Here is a 26531-nt window from a genome sequence, read left to right on the forward strand (position 1 = left end):
TCAGTTTTTGATATAGGGCCCCTATATATTTGCGTCCGATTTTATGTATCTAGTGCACCAATGTCTCTATATATCTTTCGATTTGCACGAAATTTGGCATAGTGTACTGAATTGAGTCTAGAATGATTTGTGCTATGATTCGTGGGTATCGGTTCAGATTTAGATATAGCTCACATATATATTTTCGTCCGATTTAATGGAAATGGTGCACCAAATTCCTTATATATCTTTCGATGCGCACGAAATTTGGCACAGCCTAATGATTTAGGTCTAGAATGGTGTGTGTTAAGTTTTCTGAAAATCGGTTCAGATTTAGATATAGCTCCCATATATATTTTAGTCCGATTTAAGGTGAATGGTGCACCAAAGTCCCTATATAGTCACCTGTGCTAAATACAGGTTGGAGAAACACATAAGTATGGTCCTTCGAAAGAACATTAAGGATACATATGTACAATATACCCTAAGTAGTGATGAAAATATTTTTTCAAGGACCAATACAGGCGTTGATTTTTTAAAACATATTTTTTCAAGGATCAACAAAATTCGTGGATTTTTAAGTAACCGGTTTTTAATTCTATGTATATAAATACAGATAATTGAGAACATCACTAATAACCGAGTAATTAATTTCAAACAACTGCCAAATAAATGAAATCAAAATAAAATCGGAAAACAACAATTTTTTATTTGTGCAGATCGTCAAACAAACCATGGCATGACTACATACACACATACATACCTTGCAATCAAACATATGATTTTTCCTCATAGCTGCCAATTCACCCAAACAAAGGAAACAAAAAAAAGTATTTCAAATTTTCCAAAATCTCAAAACAAAAATTCTCACTGACGAAAAGCCGAACACCAAACGAATTACAAACATCCACACAATTTGTTGGGGGGCATCATTCGTTGCAAGTGTATCGAGCGAAAAAAAATCGCATAAAATCTTATGAATCATTTGGAGAAACGTTTAGTTTAACTTAGAACGTCGTTTGGGAAACATTTCGCCGGTTTGCAAAAATTTTGAAAACGCGAACAATCGGAACGTGAGTGCAGTGTGCAACAGATCCATATTTGACATAAATAAAAATAATATATAAGGAATTTGAAAAAAAAAAACAAACAGAACAATGGTGAAGGCTCCTGCAATTGGTATCGATTTGGGCACCACCTACTCCTGTGTCGGTGTCTGGCAGCATAACAAAGTTGAGATCATTGCTAATGATCAGGGTAATCGTACAACGCCCAGTTATGTGGCCTTCAACGATACGGAACGTTTGATTGGTGATGCTGCCAAAAATCAGGTAAGCCAAAGGTTTTATTTTTGGGAAATTGGAGACAGACAAAGGACATATGGACTTCCTTGAAGGATAACAGAGGCAACGATTCGGGATTATTGACAAAATTGCTGAGGTCTGGAAATAAACCAGGAATGTGCTTTAATATTTTTTCGCCAACATTTTCCCTCCTTCTTCCTAATCCGTTTCACACCTTGTGCAAAAAAATATGTTGTAACTTAATCTAGATCAATTTCAATTTAATAATACCAATTTTGGTTTTAACATAAAAATCAATATCAATTGTTGAACAGCGGGATATTCATGCGAAGCAATGGGTGATCTACGGATTTTTTGTGTGAGATCATTAAATTGTTATAATAAGGCAATTGTGTCATGTTTCATTATTGATTCGTTAGATTTTCAAAATCAAATATGTTTAAAGATAACACAGCGAAGCGAACACCATTTCCCAAATGAATTCATTGTTGGCATATGGATGACAATGACATTTATGTGACATTTGGCAACAATTCAGCAAACAGTAGGAGGTGGTTGGAGGATGCATGCTATGATTCCCAAAGGCTTGGATTTTTTTAAATTTTCATAGATTTCCAAATTCTTGGATTTTTTAAAAATATTGTTTTAATGACCAACAAAGGCGTGGATTTTTAAAAATATTTTTTATGGACCAACAAGGGCGTGGATTTTTAAAGAATAATTTTTCCAAGGACCAACAAAGGCGTCGATTTTTAAAAATATATTTTCAATGACTACGGAAGACCTGGATTTTTTACTATTATTTTTTCAGACCTGATATAGGCGTGGATTTTTATACCCTTCACCACACTGTGGTACAGGGGATTATGTCTTTGTGCATATGTTTGTAACAGGCAAAAGGAAATGAGATAGACACATGGTTCCTTTTGAGAATATACATAGAATCACTTTCTTGTTGTTGTTTTTGTTGATGGTGGTAAAAACAAAACAAACCATTGTGTCGTCCAGTTTAATCGTCATCGGACTCTTCGGGTTCTTCTTCCTTCTTCTTCTCTTCCTTCTTGGCTTCAGCAGCAGCTGGGGCAGCACGCCGGCGGCGGGAGCAGCAGCAGCTGGGGCAGTGCCAGCACCGGATCCGATGGCGGTGATCAAATCCTTAACATTGACATATTACAAAGCCTTTGCGAACAAACCGGGCCAGTAAGGTTCAACATCAACTTTGGCGGCCTTCAAGACAGTCGAGATTTTTTCACCAGTGATGGCAACATCATCATCGACCAAGATGAGGGAAGCATAGACGCAAGCGAGTTCAGCAGTGGTTGACATGTTGTTTTAGTTTGTTTTTTATTTAATAATCCGCCGTCCGTCCGTACATCCGTCTGTCAGTCTGTAAGTGTTAAATTGTAAACAAAGTACAGGTCGCATTTATAATCCGATTTGGATGAAATTTGGTAGAGCTCATTTGATTGGCCCAATGACAAACCCTATTGAAATTGGGAAAATTCGGAAAATTCGGTTCAGATTTAGATATCCCATATATATATTCGCCCGATTTTAGGTAAATGGTGCACCAAAGTCCCTTAATATCTTTCGATTTGCACGAAATTTGGCACAGCGTAATGAATTAGACCTAGAATGATGTGTGTTAAGTTTCCTGAAAATCGGTTCAGATTTAGATATAGCTTCCATATATATTTTTGACCGATTTTATGTAAATGGCCCACCAAAGTCCCTATATATCTTTCGATATGCACGAAATTTGACATGAAATTTGAAAATCGGTTCAGATTAAGATATAGATTCTATATCTGACCATATGAAAAATTTAATATTGGTTGCATAATGAAATGTTTATGGATCCAATTTCATTTTACTGGTCCTTTAAAAATGCGACGTCTGTTAGGATTCATCTGTTGAATATACCCAAAGTGGTGAAGGGTATCATATTGTCGGCCCCGTCCGAATTTACTACTTTCCTTACTGGTTTAAATATAAAATGAGAGTGGATTTTTTCAGACCAGCCATAGGCGTCGATTTCTTAAATAATATTTTTTCAGACCCGCCTTAGGCGTGGATTTCTTAAATAATATTTTTTCAGACCAGCCATTAGGCGTGGATTTCTTAAATAATATTTTCCCAAACGTCGTCAATTTTTTAAAAATATTTTTTCAAAATTCCCAAAAGGTGTGGATTTTTTACAAATATTTTTTTTCAGGACGATTTTTTTTAATTTATTATCAGTACACCCTAATAACTGTTTAAATTGCGGATCACGTTTATTCCAACAATTCGGCGTTGCATGTTTTTGGAATTCTACGCATCCACCATAATAAAATCAAGTAGCACAAAAAAACACAACAATTCAGTGAGAAAATGCAGACGTCATTTTTTCACATTTTTTTTTGAAAATCTATTTTAAATTAAATTTTGGAAATAACAATTTTCCATTCCATTCATGAGTTTTCTGCAGCAAAAAATTAAAACATTGCAAAAATTTGTACATTTTCGAATCAAAATTTCAAATTACCAAATTTTAATGGTAATTTCAATTCATTCATCTTTGTGTCACCACCACCACTAGACAGACACACAGGTCATTTGTTGCCAATAAATATAGACCAAACGCGTCGTCGATGTTGTTACAACATGAATGATGACAGTCCGTCTCAACATCAGATCATTTTAAAATTATTGTTCACACTACAAATATTTGATTTATTGATAATTTTTGTGAGTTGTCGAAATGTTTTGTTGTTGCTGATAGCTAATTTTTTGGTTGCAATGTTTGAGATGTGAAGTTTGTAATGCAAGATTAACTTGACCTCTTGTCAGCGATGTTGTTGCATTGTGGATTTTTGGCGGCAGTTAGCCGCCTACCGCCGCTTGCTAACATACTCCAACCGACTTGTATGGTCATACGAATGACAAGATTTTGCTTTAATACTATAAATGATACAAGCAACAACAACAATTGTTGTTCATGTTGATTTAGTTGAATAGAATCGGAGATGTTGACTTGATTGATAATGACAAACAAACAATAGATATATAAATTATAATGATGTTTGGAATATATTTGATGGTAATTGAATTAGATAGCCAAAAACGGAAGCATGTTAGCCTGAAATCAAAATGTTTTTCAAGGACCTTTAAATTTTTCCAAAGGACGTGGATATTTTAAATATTATTTTTTCAAGAGCCCATAAGGCGTGGATTTTTTAAATATTATTTTTTTCAAGAACTATTTATTTTTCAATATTTTTTTATAATTAAATCATTATTGTTTAAATAATTATGACGACTCTATTTCACTAAAATGATGTGTTGTGTCGGATAGTGGGTGTTAAGATGTAGAGTGGCGTCATCTCTTTAATGTGGGAAACATTCCGCAGACTTCTGTGTTTTGAAAACATACATTCATACATACCTATGGTGCGAAAGAATGTTTCGGTGTTAGAAATGATTGCCCGGTGGAAATTTCTCGTTCTGCATTCTTTCAATATTTTATTATTTTTTTATTTTCAACGGAAATCTAAATTGTTTATCTTTGATTAATTTTTTGGCAAACATTTGTCTATAAGCGTGCCACACACACATACTCACTTATATTGCGGCGATTGCAGATTTTCGGATGGAGAGGAAATTAATTTGCTATATGACCTTCAGGGAAATATTTGCCATATATATGAAAAACATATGTTTGCGTATCTCCATTTCGGAAAAATCAATTTTTAATAATATATTCAAAATGACCATCAGACCAATAGACATGAACAAAATATTCTTTAACAAATCCACGTCTTATTTTAACCCTTGAATTGGCCCTGGAATTGGCATTCCTGCAAAATTAATTCGGCTATGCAGGATAACTTTAACTGGCACAAGATCAGCAGTTAAAGTCGGAAAGGACCTCTCGGAGCCCTTTAATCCCTAACGAGGATTCAGACAAGGTAACAGTTTGTCGTGTGATCTTTTTAACATCCTGCTGGAAAAGGTCATACGAGAGGCAAAAGTGAACAGAAATGACACTCCACCACGGCTTTAAACACTTCTGAACGGATTGGGCTGTCGAATGCGGCTTTATAGTCGACGAATAGGTGGTAGGGGAGACTGGGGCACCTTCGGCACTTTTTTTTAGAGCTCTATATCTCAGTACATATTCAACATATATAACAACTATATGGCTGATTATTGTCCTCTGACACTTAATTATGAAAAATAGTACCAAAAAGATATATACAAATAGTATTAGTTAAAAAATTTTACAGTTTTGTAAAAAAAGTCAAATTCGCCGAATGTGCCCCAACCCGGGGTAGCTTCGGCATTTGATGGGGCACATTCGGCACCATAGTCATAGCCGGGTAATTGTCATCGCTATCAGTCTGGTTGAAATTCTGATTATCTAAAGGCTCTATTTGGTTTTAATACGCCACACAATGTTTGAATTATAGGGCTTTATTTTCTAGGGGCGGACGTTTAAATCTCAAGGTCGCACACACCATCAGAAATAGGGGTTTTCTATCGCATTTTCGTCAATATAAGCACGTTTGATCTTTTATATGCAATTTCGAGCCATATTAAAGGATTAGTTTTAAAGACAAACTCAAAAACATTTTAAGGAAATAATATTGCACAACCTGTATATGGCCGAATGTGCCCCAATTTAAAATGCCGAATGTGCCCCGAATGTACTTTTTATAGTTTTTTCATTTTTTTCGATCAGTTTTGTAAAAATATTATATTTTTAAATATTTCTATAATAATACACATCGTAGTTAACCACTTTTTAATAATATTGTCCTAAAAATTTAAAAAGTTTTATACACGAAATACTTACGAAATGGAATTGAAATATTACAGAAACATCTATAAAAATACAAAAACCTATGTAAATAAATAAGCTTATTAGCTAGAAATTTCAAACTTTGTGTAAGTTATTTATTTCGATATTCGATACCTATGTATCGAAACTAGTGATGTACGGTGAGAGCTTCATATCGAAAATGCGATTGCCGAAGGTGCCCCGATGCCGAAGGTGCCCCAGTCTCCCCTATGTGTCAATGTGTTTTTCGTGGGGTTTTTCCAGGATTTGGCGCAGAGTGAAAATCTTGCCAGGTCTGAAGCCGCATTGGTATGGTCCAATAATGTCATTGTCCATTGGCTTCAGTCGTTCACAATAATGTCATTGTCCATTGGCTTCAGTCGTTCACACAGCACGCTGGATAGCGCTTTATATGCGATGGGAAGGAGACTTATTTCTCCATATTTAGCACATATCAGCTTGTCTCCTTTTTTGTGCACGGGACACAGGATGCTGAGGTTCCAATCAATGGGCATGCATTCCTCTAGCCAAATTGTACTAATCAGCTGGTGCATGCTCCTTAGCAGCATCTGACCACCAGTCTTGAATAGTTCAGCTTGTAATCCATCGGCACCTGCTGCTTTATTATTCTTCAGCCGATTTTTTGCTATCCTGACCTCATCTTGGCCAGGTGGTATACACTCCATACCGTCATCTATTATTTGTTCTGTAGTATCCTCTTCACCGCAACTATTTGATACCAGAAGTTTTTCAAAATGCTACTTCCAGATCCCCAGCATGCTGTATGTATCTGTCACCAGGTTAACTTCTTCGTCTCTACAGGAGGATGTGTCTGCACCAAAGCCTTCGGTTTTGTGTTTTAGTCGTTGGTAAAATTTTCGGACTTCATTCTGGCTCCTGTACATCTCGATTTTGTCACGCTCACGTTTTTATTGTTCTTTTTTCTGAAAATATGTTTCTCCTCTCTCCTTTTCTCCCGATAATTTGGTGCAAGGTTGTGCGAACCTTGGCTGCCACAAGATAATGGTCCGAATCGATATTCACTCCTCGTCTAAAACACTGAACGAATGCCTTCCGTCTATCACAACATGGTCAATTTGATTTCTTGTTGCTTGATCAGCAAAAATCCTGGTGACCTTGTTTATATCGAGATGCTTGAATCTGGTGCTGCTACCATGTTTTGCTGCCAGATGCCGTTTTCGGATGTTTCTTCATGGACACAGAATTTTCCGACGGTGGGACCAAAAATATGTTCCCTTCCGATTTTTGCATTAAAATCTCCTAGCAGAATTTTAATGTCATGGCCAGGGCAACGATCATATGCTGTTTCTAAGCGCTCGTAAAATATGTCTTTGGTTTGTTCATCTTTATCTTCGGTCGGAGCATGGGCGCAAATGAAACTGATGTAGAAGAACTTCGCTTTTATACGGATTATAGAAATTCGATCATCTACTGGATTGAATCTGGAGACGAGGTCTTTTATTCTCCTGTTAACCATAAATCCGCAGCCAAATTCATGTTTCGTTTCATGGCAGCTATAATACAGGGCGTAATCATCTGATTTATTTACGCCAGTCCCTTTCCTTCGCATTTCCTGTAAGGCAATAATATCGGCTTTGTACTTCTTAAGTACATCCGCCAAGGCGAAAAATGCACCTGTTCTGTACAACGTGCGCACATTCCAAGTGCAGATTTGCAGATCGTGGTCCTTTATACGTTTGCGGGGGTCGTCAACATTGGGGGGTTTGGTTTTCTTTTTCGTTGCTTTTTTCATAGTAAGATGGTGTTTCCGTGTGTGAGCAACTAACCCGACGCGTCAACCCATTTTTTATAGTTCTTATGGGTGAACTCGCGGCTCATATCAGCTCACTATTTCAACGGGTGATGAAAATAGCTATCCCAGGTGACACCGCGGGGAGGTCAGTGTCCACAATTGAGATGAAAGAGGGACCACGATAGAGCCGTTGTTTGGTATCTATCATCCCCTACGTCACTCCCACACCTCATATAGTCCCTAAAAATATTATTTAAAAAATCCACGGCTCATATAGTCCCTAAAAATATTATTTAAAAAATCCACGGCTCATATAGTCCCTAAAAATATTATTTAAAAAATCCACGGCTCATATAGTCCCTGAAAAAATATTATTTATTTTTTTGATTTTGTTCCGCTCATTTATTAAATTCTCTATTTTCTCTCCCTCTTCTTTCTCTTCCAGGTGGCAATGAATGCCAGAAACACCGTCTTCGATGCGAAACGTTTGATTGGTCGCAAATTTGATGATGCCAAAATTCAGGAGGATATGAAACATTGGCCCTTCCAGGTGATCAATGATTGTGGCAAACCAAAAATCGAAGTTGAATTCAAGGGTGAGCGTAAACGTTTTGCTCCCGAAGAGATCAGTTCCATGGTGTTGTCAAAAATGAAGGAAATTGCCGAAGTGTATTTGGGTGGCAAGGTTAGCGATGCCGTCATCACTGTACCAGCCTATTTCAATGATTCACAACGTCAAGCCACCAAGGATGCTGGTTCCATTGCTGGTCTCAATGTTTTGCGTATCATTAACGAACCAACCGCCGCTGCCCTGGCCTATGGCTTGGACAAAAACCTGAAAGGCGAGAAAAATGTTTTGATTTTCGATTTGGGTGGTGGCACTTTTGATGTTTCCATTTTGACCATTGATGAGGGTTCTCTGTTCGAAGTTAAATCCACTGCCGGTGATACGCATTTGGGTGGTGAAGATTTCGATAATCGTTTGGTCAACTTCTTTGTTGAGGAATTTAAGCGTAAACACAAGCGTGACTTGTCCAGCAATGTCAGGGCCCTGAGACGTTTGCGCACTGCCTGTGAAAGGGCCAAGCGTACTTTGTCTTCCAGCTCGGAGGCCTCTTTGGAAATTGATGCTCTTCATGAGGGTATTGATTTCTATTCGAAAATCACCAGGGCTCGTTTTGAGGAGTTGAATATGGATTTGTTCCGATCGACATTGGTCCCAGTCGAAAAAGCTTTGAATGATGCCAAAATGGATAAGTCATCCATTCATGATGTGGTTTTGGTCGGCGGCTCCACTCGCATTCCCAAAATTCAAAAAATGTTGCAGGACTTCTTTGGTGGCAAACAATTGAATTTATCCATCAATCCCGATGAAGCTGTGGCCTATGGTGCTGCTGTTCAAGCTGCCATTCTGACTGGGGTTGGTAGCTCTCAGATTCAAGATGTCCTGCTGGTCGATGTTACTCCCTTATCGTTGGGTATTGAAACTGCCGGAGGTGTTATGACCAAATTGATTGAACGCAACGCCCGCATTCCATGCAAACAGCAACAGACCTTCACCACTTACAGTGACAATCAAAATGCCGTTACCATTCAGGTGTATGAGGGTGAACGTGCCATGACCAAGGATAACAACCTCTTGGGTACTTTCAATTTAACCGGTATTCCACCAGCTCCAAGAGGTGTGCCCAAAATTGAGGTCACCTTTGATTTGAACGCCGATGGTATCTTGAATGTATCGGCAAAGGATAATAGCACCGGTAAATCGGAAAAGATTACCATTACCAATGACAAGGGTCGTTTATCGAAGGCCGATATTGATCGTATGTTGTCCGAGGCTGAGAAATACAAGGATGAAGATGAAAAGCAACGGCAAAGGGTACAGGCACGCAACAACTTGGAATCGTATATTTTCAGTTGCAAACAGGTAGGTGTTCAAAACTATTTAAAATTTGGAAAGGAGTCATGGTATTATAGTCTCCCCAGGTTCTGTTTGTTTAGATTAAATCAAAATTGTGTATATATCAACAAATTTAAAATATTTTTACTGCGATTTCAGGCCGTTGAAGAAGCCCCTGCTGACAAATTAACCGAAGCCGACAAGGCCACTGTTCGTGACAAATGCTCATCGGAAATGTCCTGGCTGGATAATAACACCTTGGCTGAAAAGGAAGAATTTGAGGATCACTTGAAGGACTGCCAACGTGTTTGCGGCCCCATTATGACAAAAATGCATGGCGGTGGTGGTGCTGCAGCCGGCGGTGCTGGTCAAAATGCCCAGGGTGGTCGTGGTGGCCCAACCGTTGAAGAAGTTGATTAAATGTTACGTTTTTATTTTTGTTTTCATTTGTATTTTTTTAATATTGGACCATAATATTATTTTATTTTTTATACATAAATAAATTATAATCTGAACTAAGACTATTATTAATATTACTTATTTAACATACTTAGCTGGCTTATGACAGAACGGTTGTTCTATAAGCCGAGCTTAAAAAAAATTTCTAGATGCGTAGGTCTTGTGCGCATTTCATCCAATTTGAAAAACCATTTTCCGAGATGTTGTCTTCTACTTGATCATTCCATCGGATTCGTGGCCTTTCCCTTCTGCGTCAATCATCACTTGTCTCGCTTTTATATGCCTTTTGATATGAGGCATTTTCATCCATTCTCACAAGATGGCCTAGCCAACGTAGTCGCTGCAGGTCAATACGTCTAACATACCGATGTCCGAGAATTGCTGGTACAGCTCATGGTTCATTCGACGGCGATATTCACCAGCGACTCAAATCGGTCCATAGATCTTCCGGAGAATTTTTCTCTCAAACGCTCCAAGAGCTGCCTCATCTGCATGTGTAAGTGCTTCAGATCCATGTAACAGCATGGGTAATATCAGCGTGGTGGTGGCCTTGCTTTTGAGTTGCTTACTCTGACATAGTAGCATATGTTGACCAACACTATTCTCCTCCGAATTTCAAAGCTGATGTTATTAGTTTTGTCTATGGCGGTACCGAGGTATACAAAATCGTTCACTACCTCGAAGCTGTAGTTTTCAAGTTCCACAGTTGGTCCGAGTCTACTGGACGTCTTGCACTTTGATACCATAAGCTTTTCCCCATTTACTGCCAGTCCTACTTTGGCAGACTCCCTCTCAATTCGTTCAAAGGTGGCCCATTATGTCGATGTAGTCGGCGTAGGCGAGTAAAATATGGTGTTTGGTGTACATATTACCATTTATGTTCACCTCTGCATCTCGTATGACCTTTTCCAGCAGGATGTTAAACAGGTCACACGACAAACTATCATCTTGTGTAAATCCTCGTTCGGTACTGAAGGGCTCCGAGAGGTCATTTCCTATAATGTCTTGCACCATTGGCTTCAATCGTTCACACAGCACACTGGATAGCACTTTTATAATGGGAAGGATGCTTATTCCTCTGTAGTTGGCACATGTCGTCTTGACTCTTTTTTTGTTCACGGGACACAGGATGCTGAGGTTCCAATCATTGGACATGTATTCCTTTAGCCAAATTGTAAAAATGAGCTGAATCATGTTCCTTACCAGCATCAGACCACCGGTCTTGAATAGTTCGGCAGGTAATCCTTCGGTACCTGCTGCTTTATTGTACTTCAGGCGATTAATTGCTACTCTGACCTCACCTTGGCTAGGTGGTATACACTCTATACCGTCATCTGAAAATACAATTTTCCTCTATACTTTTCTCCCGATAATTTTCCATCGCATTACGTGTTTCTACTGTCTGCAGCGTTTTTCGCTTGGTGGTGGGTTTTGGTACCCAAGTGGTCGCTCTACAGGCAACAATTATTACCCGAACAACACTAAATTTTACACCAGGAAAGGAATCTGGCCAAATAATAAAATTTGTCGATATGTAGCCGTTCAATCTGACCAAGACTTTTGTGTGAAATATGAGAAAATTTGTATTCCGGCCGTATATATTTACTCCTGAAGGACATAGACCCGAGAAGTTGATAATCTATACAAGAGGTGTGGTTGACCTTTCAAAAGATACCAATTATATTGTGTATGGTCTAGGACAACACCAATAATTTTCGGTGATGTTGAGATGATATTTAGAGGGTGCGATGAATCGAAAACCCTCTGAATTGATTAGAAAGTGGAGCTGCTGACCTATAATCAGTAATGAGGGTGCAAATATTGCCCAGGCTCAGAATAAAGAACCGCAGAAAGTTACATTTTCGTAGTAGTTGTATAGGGTATCATATGGTCAGTCACGTCCGACTATACTGCTCCGCTCACTGGTTTCCAGTAATTTTGTTTGGCTGTTATTGTCATTTTTTTGTATTCTTTCTTCATGCCGCGAATCTCCCCTATTATCCAGCGTTTTTAGAATATAGGAGATTACATTTTTTTAATGGCTTCAATAGTGTTTCCTAACGGAAATGAGTATAAAGTGACGTTTATCTATTTAAGTCAGTACGGATATATTCATACTCGCATAGCAAAGCAAATGTTGAGAGAAAGAGAGAGAGTCCGTAATAAGTCGCGTGGCCTAATCGAGAACCGAAGTGTTTTGTATATTACTTTGTCAAATTTAAATTATAGTCAAATCACAATTGTATACCCTACACAGTTGTATGCCCCCTATTCAGTTGATCGATCATTATAACGTCTTGAAAATTCCATGTCATTTTAAAAGCTTTCATAGATTTTGTATGGGGTTTAAATGATCACTTCAAATCCGGTTGGAATTTGGGTTAAATATCATTGCTGAGGCGGCCGACGAACATATCCTACATATCATAGTTTGTGAAATTCTAACGATAAGTGATCGTTCTCTTTCATTCCACATAAAAACAAATTAAACCCGCATTACGATTTTTGATCTGAACCATTCCATTCATTTCATGTAGGGAATTTTAAAGTCACATACGTCATACTGTACGCAATGTTTTTTTTTTAAGTTTTACAAAATAATTTGTTGCTTAAATATTCATTTGAAATACTTGGTGTTAAAAGTTCTTCCGGATTTCGACAGCAGTGTGTAAAAAACCTTAGAACCATTTGGAATAGAAAAAAAACTTCAATATCGGCACACGTCGAAAATGACATCGTTTAGTAAATTTTTCAAAGATCATGTTGAAACAAAAACCTGTCAAAGTCTGTCATTGCATTCCCGAGGCTGTTTCATACATTGCCTTAAAGATTTGCCACTTTATATCGGATCAACTATGAAATATTTTTTTCCAATATGTTTTGTGAGTATCAAGGAATGGCCTAGATTAAAGTAATACCAAGGTAGTCATTGAACAATTTCTTAAATTAAATGTTTTTTTTTTATAATACAAAGATGAAAATTGAAGATCGTATTTCGGCTTTCCTAATCAATAGTTCGGATTAAAAAAAAAAAAAATATTTATTTCTAAAAATTATTTAATTTCGTAAAATTTTCATAAAAGGTATCACTTCTCATAAACTTGTCTTCCTTGGATAAGAAAAAATTCCGCAAGTGCCTTAAATATTATTTACATTGTTGTTTAACGGGTGGTTCCATTGGATTTGCCATAAATATTTTAATTTGCCTAATACGGTAAGTACCTAAAGTTTTCTTTGAATATACAATATCGATTTCCAAACCATTTTCAATTACAGAAATCTACGCGGACGATTTGGTCTATATAGTTTTGTATATATGCCATCACTATTAGCTGGCTTCATAATACACCTTTCATCAGGACGAGCTCAAGAATTATCGATAAGCGCTTTTATACAAAGTGTAAGTAAACCTATTAGGAACTTCTTTAAGAGTAATATTTGTTTCTCAGATATTTTTTTATCACAAGTGAACCGTATATTTAAAGTAGATCAATGATTAAGTAAAAAAATACTTGGGACAATTATTTTTATTAGTTGAATTCAAGAAGAACACTTTTAACGCAGAGGACTAGGAATCCTGAAGAAATAAACCTAGACCAGTGATGAACAGAGAGATCTTTTCCAGCACGGATAATTAATATAAAAATTGTAGCTTAAGAACTAAGTATGACAATATGACTTAACCTATCTCAGACTAACACGATACATATGCTTTTCAATCTGTAGTGCAGATTATTCCCCGTAATCCCACCCAAACATACCATCATGCAACATCTGAAAATAGAAAACTCCTATATACCGGATCAAATCATTCAAGCAAAACTGAATGACTGTTTAGTGGTTCCCCGTTCCGATGATTCATCTCTCCTTACGATGGGGAGCTCATCGACCCCAATATCTCGAGACTTCACTACAGGCTGTGAAGATGGAGCTTGGATCCTCCTACTCAGTGTCTGAGAGGACTCACCTTGATTTGGAAGAGTCACCAAGATAGCTAGGAGATATCGTACTGCTAATAATAGTAGTATGCAGGACGTCTGTTTAAAATTCGGCTCCATAGAATAAGGATTTAGTGAGGATTTGAAGTCGGACATGGCATAGCTTCGTACCATGGCAAACTTGAAATACTTCTTGAGGCGCCCAAGTATCAACAAGGCTCGGTTCTAATACCCTCGGAACCCAGACTGCAAGCCGTAGAACATTAATGGGCACGAGGTTGCTTGACACCCACTTTAGGGAGGTCGCTGTGGAAGTTAGTGACCTAAGATCTTTGAACTTAATAATTATAAGGCGCCATTCTCGCCTCGTCAGTCCTGGGACCATAGGAACTCGGTCAATTCCTCCAAGACTATATTTGGTATTCATAGCTACCCAAAGAATAGCATTGGGCTTCCTACTATCCGCAACCTGGTTGGACGCGTTCGTTAGGCCCCGTAGGCTTCATCCTTAACAAATAGTGGAGATCCAAACGTAAAAAATAATGCCCTCCAAATTGCAACGGTTTGTGATTAGATGACAAATGTCGCCTACCTGTCATGAAGAGGCCAAACACTTCCGCGACACATACGTCAGGACTTTATGTGAATCGCGAAGGCGTCTAAGACATCATTTCGATCTATTCAACAATGGAGGCCTCCTAAGTCATACAATTACAATAAAAACCTAAAACTATCATAATCCTGCAATTTCAGACTGCGAGAAGCTTCTTCCTAGACAATCTATGATAATGTTCTTAATTCTTATCGAGAGTATATAGTTCCCGGAATCTTAAATATATGTCCTTCCTGCCAGCAAAGCCCTCGGACACACATTTTTCTTTTCTTATTCCATTGTCCATCCGAACGAACGAATCTTCTTACCACAGACATATAGATAAAGCCAACGAAAGAACTGTTTGAGATAACCAAGGTATAATGCGACTTAATGATAGAATCTCAACAAGCTAAGAGCGAAGACCGCGTTATATATTCCAGCGTCGATAGCGAACGCCATGAAATATTTATATCAACAGGTGGCGTCCGAAGCCATTAACGGCTCAATTATTCTTGAGATAATAATTAACCTCAGCACGAATATTAACACATGAGGATAACAAAAAAAATATATATATATAAATATGAACGACGCCACCCAGAGGAAAATGGCAACACTAAATGAGCAAGGACCCCAACCGCTACATACAATTTATGGAGACGTTATTTCTAGACAACGATAGATGGCAGCCCCAAGAACTAGGACAGGCTACAGTAGACCAATCATCTATTTAGAAGTAAAAACAATGACAGCGAAACTGATGATCAAGTATAATGAAAGTGGTTTTCTAATATTGGTAAAAAAATCAAACTATACACCAACATGTGAGGATAACAAAAAACTGAAATGGCAGGATAAAGCGCCACCCACAGGAAAATGCCAACACTAAATGAGCAAGGACCCCAACCACTACATATAACTTATGGAGACTTTGTTTCTAGGCAACGATAGATGACAGCCCTATCAACTAGGACAGACTACAGTAGACTGGCCAATCATCTACTTAGCTGGAATAAAAACAATGATAGCAGAACTGGTGTACTAATGAAGTATGATTGAAGTGTTTTTTACTTGAATACACCCCCCATGATATTTAAAAAATCAATCTATACATCAACACATGAGGATAACAAAATAGAGCCACCCAGAGGAAAATGCCAATACTAAATAAGCAAGGAGCCCAACCACTGCATACAATTCAAGGATACATTGTTTCTAGGCAACGATACATGCCCTATCAACTAGCACAGGCTAAGTCATCTATATATAAAAACAATATTAAAAACCATATTTTCCAAAGAGGAGGACAGTCCAGCATCAAAGGGCAATATAGAGTCTATATTGTTAATAAATTTCTATGATTAAATAATTTCTATGTCGAGAAGCTTTAGGAATTAATCATCGATCTTAAACTGATAAGAGATTAATGTCGAAACTAATGATAAATTTCGAGCAAATCAGGTGTTTTTCGGACATTCGTATACCAGGTTCAGTTTTAGATGTAACCTAATATTACATGGATATTATTGTTGTTTTTATTGTTCATCTGTGATATGTTAATTTTGGTGGATTTTTATTTGACTTTTTATCTTTTAATTGTTAATTTCTAATATTATTTTCTATTTTAAATTTTTCAGAACATTGAAATATTCTTTCGAATGCGTAGAAATTTTCTCAGCCGAGCCATTCAAGATTCCAAATATCTACAATGCTACATCTTCATGCTTTGTAGTGCCATAATACTACAGGGAAAATATTTATACAATCTCAAGGGATTTTGGCTACTGGAGCCAAATCGAAAATTACTTGAAATGGAAAATAATGATGAAAATAACAAATGCCACTTGCATCCCAAGAAAAGCTGTCAACGACATCTATTGGAGGGTTTGCAAAAATATTTCATATTAGGATTGGCTCTTGATCTCATCAAGACACTATTTAATAAAATGCCTGTGCCTAAGGGTCAATTGGCAATCGTAAATAAGTTAAAACATTTTCGTGTGGCAACAATATTGCTCTTCCCCGGATATGTGGGAATATATAGGGTAAGTAACCTAAATATTATTATGGCTTTTCAAAAATTTTGTAATGTATTTGTTCTCATTTCTACAGCTTACCCATTGCCTTCTCAACCACTACGCTGCAAGCAATGATTTATTAAATCATTGTTCCGCCGCCTTATTAGCTGGTCTTAGTTATATTTTATATCCTCAAGCATCCCTTCTCCATTATGCTCTAATGCATTCCGTTCGTACCGTATGGAATATTTTGAAAATTGAGAATGCGAAATGTGATAATAAATATTTGAAATATTTACTAAAACTGCCATACGGACAGCTAATTTTCCCCCTTGCCATGGCCCATAGTGTGCACATGAGTGTTTATAAACCAAAATATGCTAGTGGTTTGGGATCCGCGGTGGCTAATGGTATAAGTAATAATTAGTAAGTAAAATTTCAACATATTATTGTTATTTGAAATAAAATTTGTATATTGCTTTCCTTTCAGCCCATATCGTATGCAACGTATCTTCAGAAATTTACAACAACAAACAGGTCTCCGAAGAAACTAATTTCAAATAAAAAAAATAATTCAAAAAATTTAACTTGGATTTTTCAAATACTATTTTTTTCAAACCAACATAGGCTTGGATTTTTATACCCTTCACCACACTGTGGTCTCCGAAGAAACTAATTTCAAATAAAAAAAATAATTCAAAAAATTTAACTTGGATTTTTCAAATACTATTTTTTTCAAACCAACATAGGCTTGGATTTTTATACCCTTCTGTGGTACAGGATACAAGGAAACGAGATAGACACATGGTTCCGTCTGTCCATGTTGTAAACAAAGTACAGGTCGCATTTATTATCCGAATTGGATGAAATTTGGCACAGCTCATTTATTTGGCCCAAGGACGAACCTTATTGAAATTGAAAAAAATCGGTTCAGATTTAGATATAACTCCCATATATATTTTCGTCCCATTTTAGGTAAATGGTGCACCAAAGCCCCAATATATCTTTCGATTTGCACGAAATTTGGCGTAGAGTAATGAAATAAGTCTAGAAAGATGTGTGTCACTTTTCGTAAAAATCGGTTCAGATTTAGATATAGCTCCCATATATATTTTCGTCCGATTTTAGGTAAATGGTGCACCAAAGTCCCTATATACCCTTTGATTTGCATGAAATTTGGCATTGCGTACTGAATTAAGTCTAGAAAGTTGTATGTTAAATTTCGTAAAAATCGGCTCAGATTTAGATATAGCTGCCATATATATTTTCGTCCGATTTAAGGTAAATGGTGCACCAAAGTCCCTATATATCCTTCGGTTTGCACGAAATTTGGCATTGCGTACTGAATTAAGTCTAGAAAGATTTGTGTTAAATTTCGTAAAAATCGGTTCAGATTTAGATATAGCTGCCATATATATTTTCGTCCGATTTTAGGTAAATGGTGCACCAAAGTCCCTATATATCCTTCGATTTGCACGAAATTTGGCGTAGCGTACTAAATTAAGTCTAGAAAGATGTATGTTAAATTTCGTAAAAATCGGCTCAGATTTAGATATAGCTGCCATATATATTTTCTGCCGATTTTATGTAAATGGGGCACCAAAGTCCCTATATATCGTTCGGTTTGCACGAAATTTGGCATTGCGTACTGAATTAAGTCTAGAAAGATGTGTGTCAAATTTCGTAAAAATCGGTTCAGATTTAGATATAGCTCCCATATATATTTTCGTCCGATTTTAGGTAAATGGTGCACCAAAGTCCCTATATATATATATATATATATATATATATATTCGCTCAGATTTAGATATAGCTGCCATATATATTTTTATAAGGTAAATGGTGCACCAAAGTCCCTATATATCCTTCGATTTGCACGAAATTTTAGCGTACTAAATTTCTAGAAAGATGTATGTTAAATTTCGTAAAAATGGTTAGATATAATATATATTTTATGTAAAGACAAACCTATATATCGTTCGGTTTGCACGAAATTTGGCATTGCGTACTGAATTAAGTCTAGAAAGATGTGTGTTAAATTTTTCTACTTGGCATTTCAAATCATAGTCTGTTGAACCTAAAATAATGGTTTTTGAGAATGGAACTTGTTTTCAATTCTCTTTTCTTCATTTAATATTCATTTCTCTGTCTCTGCTAATTAATACAATTTAAAGCTCAGCGTACTTTGGAAGTACAATTACAGAACTTAAACACTCGATCAGTTTGACAGCTACCTTTGAAGTGTTAAGATAAATCGGATATCGCCCTCCTCATTCCAACCCTTAGAAGTTATGGCAGCATTTAGTAAATTATTTGCAGAGCAAATCGGGCCGAAAACTTGTCAAACCTTGGGAATACATCAGGAGTCATGTCTCAATCATTGCCTTAAGGATATTCCGCTATATTTATTATCGAATTTCAAATATTTTGCACCTATTTGTTTGGTAAGATCTCAAAAAAAAATTAAAAGCCTTAGGTTCAAGGTTGATATTTAATGCTAATCGAAAGTAATTGATTTGTTTTTCATTCTTTCCCCTCAAATCGGATAGCTACCGATGCTTATACACTTTCGTAGCATAAATAAAGCAAAGCTACGTCAAACCTTGAAATACTATGCAGAATGCGCAGTGATCGGTGGTGGTGTCGGTTATAGTGTTGATGTTTTAATTTGTACCTTAAGGTAAATAAAAACAATTTGTAATTTCGAAATAATTTTACATATTTTAAATTATTTTCAATTCTAGGTATCTATTAGGTCATTTCGGATACTATTCATCGTTCTATTGTCCGACTGTTATTGGTGGATGTCTATATAATTTGGCCTCGAATAAAACGAGAACACTTTTCGAAACTAGTATATTTCAGTGTGTAAGTATATTTAACCCTGACCCTAAAATATTCTTTAAAAAATCCACGGCTTTGCTAGTCCTTGAAAAAATATTCTTTAAAAAATCCACTCCTTTGCTAGTCCCTGAAAAAATATTCTTTAAAAAATCCACTCCTTTGCTAGTCCCTGAAAAAATATTCTTTAAAAAATCCTCGCCTCATATAGTCCCTGAAAAAAATATTTATTAAAATCGTGCTTATTTTTTCAGAACATCGAAACATTCCTCCTGAGGCGCCGCAACTTCGTGAGCCGCCTAATTGCCGATTCGAAGTATCTACAAACCTATATATTTATGATTTGCAGCGCCCTAATACTGCAGGGCAAATATTTATATAATCTCAAGGGATTTTGGTTTCTAGAACCAAATCCCAAGGTTCCAGAAGTTGAAAATTCAGAGCACTCTAAATGTCAGCTACATCCGAAGATGAGTTGCCAACATCATCTGGTACATGGTATGAGGAATTATTTCCTACTAGGTTTTACATTGGATATTATCAAGGCATTGATGAGCAGAGTTAATGTAGCTAAGGACCAGTCGAAATTTTTGGCTAAAATTAAAAATTTCCGCATACGATCAATGGCTCTGCTAACAGCCTATATTGGGATATATAGGGTGAGTCGGAATGCACAATATTTTGTATAATTCATATAATCTAAACTTTTTCCCCCTCCATTACAGTTTACACATTGCTATTTAAATCGCAAATATCCGCATATGAAAAATCTAAATCACATTATATCGGCCTTCTTATCCGGATTCTGCTACAATTTATATCCGCAATCGAATATCTTCAGTTATGCTGTGATACAGGCCATCTATACCCTATGGAATATTATCAAAATAGAAAATTTCGATACCGAAAATAAAATATTGAAATTTTTATTGCGGATACCATTTGCCAGAATTCTATTTCCCTTTGGCTTGGCAAATATGGTCCATAATGTTTGCCTTCGGCCGGAATATTGCAGCCCATTGACATTTGCCATAACCTGTGGTGTTACCAATGATTAGTAAGTAATCTCTGGTATTTTTATAGGGTCTTATTTTGATAAATTTTATTTTTTTTATTTTTTCAGTCCCCATGTTATAAAACATGAAGTACAACTGATAAAACAAAAAATACAACGTGAGATTTAAGGAGCCCAAAGGAAACACAATTTATTATAGTAAATTAAAAAAATATCCAAAGAATTGATTTAAGAAAATGATTTTAAAGGAACTCAATAAAATTTTGATAATTGAAGATCGATTTATTAGTTATTTTATAAATTTACAAAATTTACAAATATTTATGTAAGGCCTAAAATTAGGCATGGATTTGTATACCCTTCACCACACTGTGCTACAGGGTATTGTGTCTTTGTGCATATGTTTGTAACAGGCAAAAGGAATAGACACATAGTTCCTTTTGAGAATATACATAGAATCACTTTCTAAATCGATTCATGCATGTCCGTTCTGTCTGTCCATGTTAAATTGTAAACAAAGTAAAGGTCGCATTTATTATTCGAATTGGATGAAATTTGGCACATCTCATCCCAAGGACGAACCCTGTTGAAATTGGGAAAAATAGGTTCAGATATAGCTCCCATATAATTTCGTCCGATTTAAGGTAAATGGTGTGCCAAAGTCCCTAAATAACTTCCGATTTGCACGAAATTTGGCACAGCGTACTCAATTAAGCCTAGAATGATGTGTGCTAAATTTTGTGAAAATCGGTTCAGGTTTATATATAGCTCCTATATATATTTACGTCCGATTTAATGTAAATGGTGCAACAAAGACCCTATATATTCTTCGATTTGCACGAAATTTGGCATAGCGTACTGAATCGAGTCTAGAATGATGTGTGCTAAGTTTCGTGAAAATCTGTTCAGATTAAAATATAACTCCCATATACATTTTCGTCCGATTTAAGACAAATGGTTCACCAAATTCCATACTTATCTTTCGATCTGTCCGTAATTTGACATATCGTACTGAATTGAGTCTAGAATGATGTGTGCTAAGTTTCATGAAGATCCGTTCAGATTTAGATATAGCTCCCATATATATTTTCGTCCGATTTTACATAAATGGTGCACCAACTCCAAATGTTTGTCCAATTAACACGACATTTTGCACAACGTATTAAATTGAGACTTGAATGACGATATTGACATTATAAATTTACAGTTGATTTTTTTGAAAACGTGTCTAAAACGTCCAAAATACCGAATAATGGAGGGTACCGTTATATGGGGACTAACCTAAAAAATGTACCAATATTGATCATTTTCGGTAGGATGATTCGATACCCATTGATAATCAAACATACCAAATTACTGCCAATTCGGTCAAAAAACGTGTCAGAAATCCCTAAATACCGACTGATATAAGCAAAATGTCAAAGCTCAATCTTAAATATTGCAATCTGCAGTGATTTTAACAGACAGACGGCCACGCAAAAATCGGTATTAAAGTTTGTTCTGATCAAGAATATATAGCCTTGCTTACTTAGCTGGCCCGAGACAGAACATTTATTCCATAGAACAAAAAAACGATTTTTCTCTCAAGCACTTCAAGAGATGCCTCATCTGCTTGTGCATGTACCCATGCTTCAGGTCCATACACCAGCACGGCTATCAGCGTGTTGTAGAGTGTGAGTTTAATTTTGCGAGAGGTGGTCTTGTTCTTAAATTGCTTACTCAGATCATAGTAGCATCTTTTCGCCGAGACTACCCTTCTCCGAATTTCAAAACTGATCTCATTAGTTCTGTTTATAGCAGTAGCGAGGTATATAAAATCGTTGACTACTTCAAGTTCCACAGTTGGTATGAGTCTACTGGACATCTTGTGCGTATATACCATCAGCTTGGCCTAGTCGCCATACACTGACAGTCCCACTTTGGCAGACACCTAAAGGTGTCTGTTACCTATCGCAATGTACGACACATTATGTCGATGTCATCGGCGTAGGCGAGTAACATATGTATGCTGTTATTTCTGTTCACTTTTGCATCTTGTATGACCTTTTCCAGCAGGATGTTGAAAAGGTCACCCGATAAACTGTCACCTTGTCTAAATCCTCGTTCGGTATTGAAGGGCTCCGAGAGGTCCTTTTCGACTTCAACTGCTGACCCTGTACCAGTTAAAGTTATCCTGCATAGCCGCATTAATTTTGCAAGAATGCCGAATAAAGACATGCCTTTAAATTCGGCTTTATAGTCGGCCAATAGGTGGAATGAGTTAATGTATTTTTCTTTTTTTCAGGATTTGGCGCAGTGTGAAAATAATTTGAATATTTAATGTGTTGCAAACGGAATGACCAATTTAATATACACTCTATCTTATGGTGGGTACAAAATGTTATATCATATAGTTTACGTTCACTTTTAAAACATCGAAATGGATAACCCTTAAAATGAAATCCAATTATTGTCTCGATTTGCTCGAAATTCTATGCTCATTGGAGATAATTTCAAATACAACACTGTTTTACACCAAAATATGAACCATTTCTCAAAAAAGTACCAATAATATTTAAAATAATTGTCTAATAGTAAATTTTTTATATTAAATAAACATTTTATTTAATATAATACATTTAAAAAAATACAAATTCAGGCGATTTATATGTAACTGTCTAAACGCACTCTTATTTTGTGTTTATTTACAAATATATTTTATTAACGTCCCACTGTTGTCAGTGTCACATGTGAAACTCGCAAAACAACAACAACAATCCAAACAAAAACATATGTTTTCGCGTAATCACTTGAAAGACGACGGAATTCATTTTTTCTTTTGACGAAGTAAATAATAAAAACAACATTGAAATCAGTGCAAAATGCAGCCACCAAAACCAAATCCAAGTTTTGTATCCCGCAATCTGGTCACAATTGTGATGGTGCCAACAATTATTGCCGCTCACTGGGGATGGAATGCAATGCAAAATAACCGGTCTCTGGTGCAGGAACACGAGCAGATTGATTTACCAGTGGTGACAGTAAGTGGGAATGATTTTTTATTGAAATTCGTAATAAGTCCTTAATTGGATATAACAACGATTATGTTCTGAAATGACCAAATGATGGACTTCTAAAACTGTGTATATCACAGATCGTTCTGAATTTTTTACCATAAACAGCTCAAGAGGCCCGTTATATAGTGCTGTACCTACATGTTTCGGCTCTATTTGAGTTAAGGTGCTGATCTCCGATTTACCTCATTACTTCATATTGGTCATGTCTCCCTTATCACAAAAAAAAATATATAAGAATTTTTCCAATATATGGGCCTCTGAATTTCCGTAATTTATGCGATCGTAACTTTGTCATCTAAATGCAGCTGAAAGTAATATGGGCGGCTATTTTGAAAAACATGTTAATTTAAAAGAAATTTTCGATCGCGTAGCCGAATTTTCCACCTTTCCATAGATAATGTAATCACGTAGCTGATTTTTCACCTGTCCGTAGTCCGACCGGCTATTCTGGACAATTTTTTAAATAAAACTATTGATGTGAAATTTTAATGTGCCCGTTTTGCAACCATGCCCATGTTATATCCATCGGTTAATAAGTTATAAGCATATGAATTTCGAAACTTCAGAGGTCCATATCTCGAAATGTATGGATTTCCCCCATAAAAGCATTATATTTTCGTGATCAGGGAGATAAGCCCTACCGATATGAGCCCCTAATCTCAACCAAACCCCATTTTTCATGCGAAATCTACATATTCCGAGATATGGACCAGCAAATTTCCGCAAGGATAGTTATATCTTCCTATGCTTTTTAAAATAATTATGTAGAACCATATGAATATCCATTTGAAGTGGATGAAGTGCTGATTGCAAATTTTTTTATCGAAGAAGCCCATATTTCGTGTTGTCGGTGTTGGCATCTGTTTAAAAAATGTCTTAATGTCTTGTTATGTGTGCAAGCAAGTTTTCTAAAATCCTTTCAATATTGTAATATAAAAATCTCTCCTGCTTTATTTTCAGTTTGCCAAATTTGTCTGGAGGAAAATAAATGGCGAAGAGACGGCTACCACCAAAAAGGAATGATTGTGTGAACGTTAAAATGGATTTAGTATTTAAGCTCGTTTTGTATTTAGATTGCATTGTAAATAAAATATTTATGTTTGAATTAGCATAAAAAAATGTAAATTCGATTCGAATTAAAAATTAAATGCAGACTTTAATGCTCCACTTCTTCGTGGTCCATATGGAGGGTATAAAAACTTATTTAAGCATTTAAAACCTTCATATAAACCACTTAGGCGAGGATTTGTAAACATTTTTTAAGACATCCACACCTTACTGGTCTATATGAGGGCTTTGAAAGTCCACGCCTTAGTGGTGTACATGAGGTCTTTCTTAAAATTCAAGCCTTAGTGGTCAATATGAGGGCTTAAAAATTTCTTAAAAATCCACGCCATAGTGGTCTATCTGAGGGTTTTGAAAATTCTTTAAAAATCCACGCCATAGTGGTCTATCTGAGGGTTTTGAAAATTCTTTAAAAATCCACGCCTTAGTGGTCTATATGGAGACAATAAAATATTCTTTAAAAATCCACCCCTTAGTGATTTAAATATCAAAAAATATTCCAGTTTTTGTTCCATAAATAATATTTAATTTTTATTTAAATATATAATTTAAATGTACATTCATAATTACTAACCTTATATATATGTAAATATGATACCGTTTAAGAAATATTTCAGAATTATATTTCCAAATATGTATTTTATCTTATAAAATATTTTTTGAACGTACTACAAATAGTATGACAAATTACAATTAAAATGTACAGAGTATATATGTATGTATGTACACACAGATAAATGTGTGTGTTACTAAATATCATGAGAAATGTGAGTGTGTAATGGTCAACTTAAATGAAAAAGAGAAACAAAAATGAAATTGTTTTCAAAAATTTCTTTGTCTGTGGAACACAATATATGTTATGTATTTATTTATATCACTATGTATTGTTGGGGTAATGTTAATATTGCAATTAGACGGACGATTATTGTTATGAAGAATCTCAGTTAATTAAAAAAAATTCCTTTATCAGTTGTAGTACATAAATATGTAATAAATATTTCTATTTTTTGTATATATGTTTTCAATATCGACACTGACATGACGTTTAGAACACAACGAACTACTTTAAAAACCATACATTTATGTATATGAAAATGTTGATATTATAATATTTATATACAAGAATATTATAGATAACTTACATATCTAAGTTTTTTTATTTTTAATTTTTAAAATCAGTTTTTCTTTTTGTTTTGTGTGAAGACTTGCCTTAAATTTTAAATAAATTTACCATCTATATATGTTTTTTTTAAAGGGACATCATCTACGTATGCAAGTATATAAAATTGTTATATACTTGTAATATATGTATATGATATTTGTAGTATTTTTTGTAATTAAGATTCGTTGGAGATTTATTAAGAGATGCAAATGAGTACGACGAAGATCCAATCGATGAAGCCATAAAGTAATTGTATATGAACTACAACTGCAAAGAAAGAAAGATAATACTTTGTATTTTAATTATTTTTGTAATAATTGTGAGATTATATTTATTAAAAAACAAGAATATCAAACTACTGGAATATCTAATGGAATGTCTAATACTGGTCTATATGGAAACCTTAAAATATCCTTTAAAAATTCTTTAAAAATCCACGCCTTAGTGGTCTATTTGAGGGCCATACTAATTCTTTAAAAATTCACGCCTTAGTGGTCTATTTGAGGACCATACAAATTGTTTAAAAATTCACGCCTAAGTGGTCTATTTGAGGACCATACAAATTGTTTAAAAATTCACGCCTTAGTGGTCTATTTGAGGACC

The 26531-nt window shown here is 35.7% G+C and overlaps 3 protein-coding genes and 1 pseudogene across 3 annotated transcripts; 3 read left to right on the plus strand and 1 right to left on the minus strand.

The window, feature by feature from the left end:
* Positions 1-1116: 1116 nt before the first annotated feature.
* On the plus strand, positions 1117-10200 carry LOC133329969 (heat shock 70 kDa protein cognate 2). The gene is made up of 3 exons (XM_061538428.1): positions 1117-1310; positions 8325-9806; positions 9939-10200. Exons 1-3 carry the CDS (start codon positions 1137-1139, stop codon positions 10197-10199), a joined length of 1917 nt encoding a protein of 638 aa, XP_061394412.1. The 5' UTR covers positions 1117-1136; the 3' UTR covers position 10200.
* On the minus strand, positions 2293-2634 carry LOC133329970 (large ribosomal subunit protein P1-like; annotated as a pseudogene).
* Positions 10201-19080: 8880 nt separating the features above from the next.
* Positions 19081-20814, plus strand: LOC133329984 (uncharacterized). The gene is made up of 7 exons (XM_061538443.1): positions 19081-19233; positions 19339-19469; positions 19534-19657; positions 19885-20289; positions 20356-20478; positions 20557-20687; positions 20754-20814. The coding sequence occupies exons 1-7, from the start codon at positions 19081-19083 to the stop codon at positions 20812-20814; spliced, it is 1128 nt and encodes a 375-aa protein (XP_061394427.1).
* A 2692-nt stretch (positions 20815-23506) lies between these two features.
* LOC133329985 (uncharacterized) lies at positions 23507-24724 on the plus strand. Its single transcript, XM_061538444.1, has 2 exons — positions 23507-23665; positions 24662-24724. Exons 1-2 carry the CDS (start codon positions 23507-23509, stop codon positions 24722-24724), a joined length of 222 nt encoding a protein of 73 aa, XP_061394428.1.
* Positions 24725-26531: the final 1807 nt, after the last annotated feature.

Source organism: Musca vetustissima, unplaced genomic scaffold (assembly GCF_032173495.1).
Source record: "Musca vetustissima isolate MV318-11 ecotype Yass unplaced genomic scaffold, APGP_CSIRO_Mvet_v1 utg1260, whole genome shotgun sequence".
Classification (NCBI taxonomy): Eukaryota; Metazoa; Arthropoda; class Insecta; order Diptera; family Muscidae; genus Musca; species Musca vetustissima.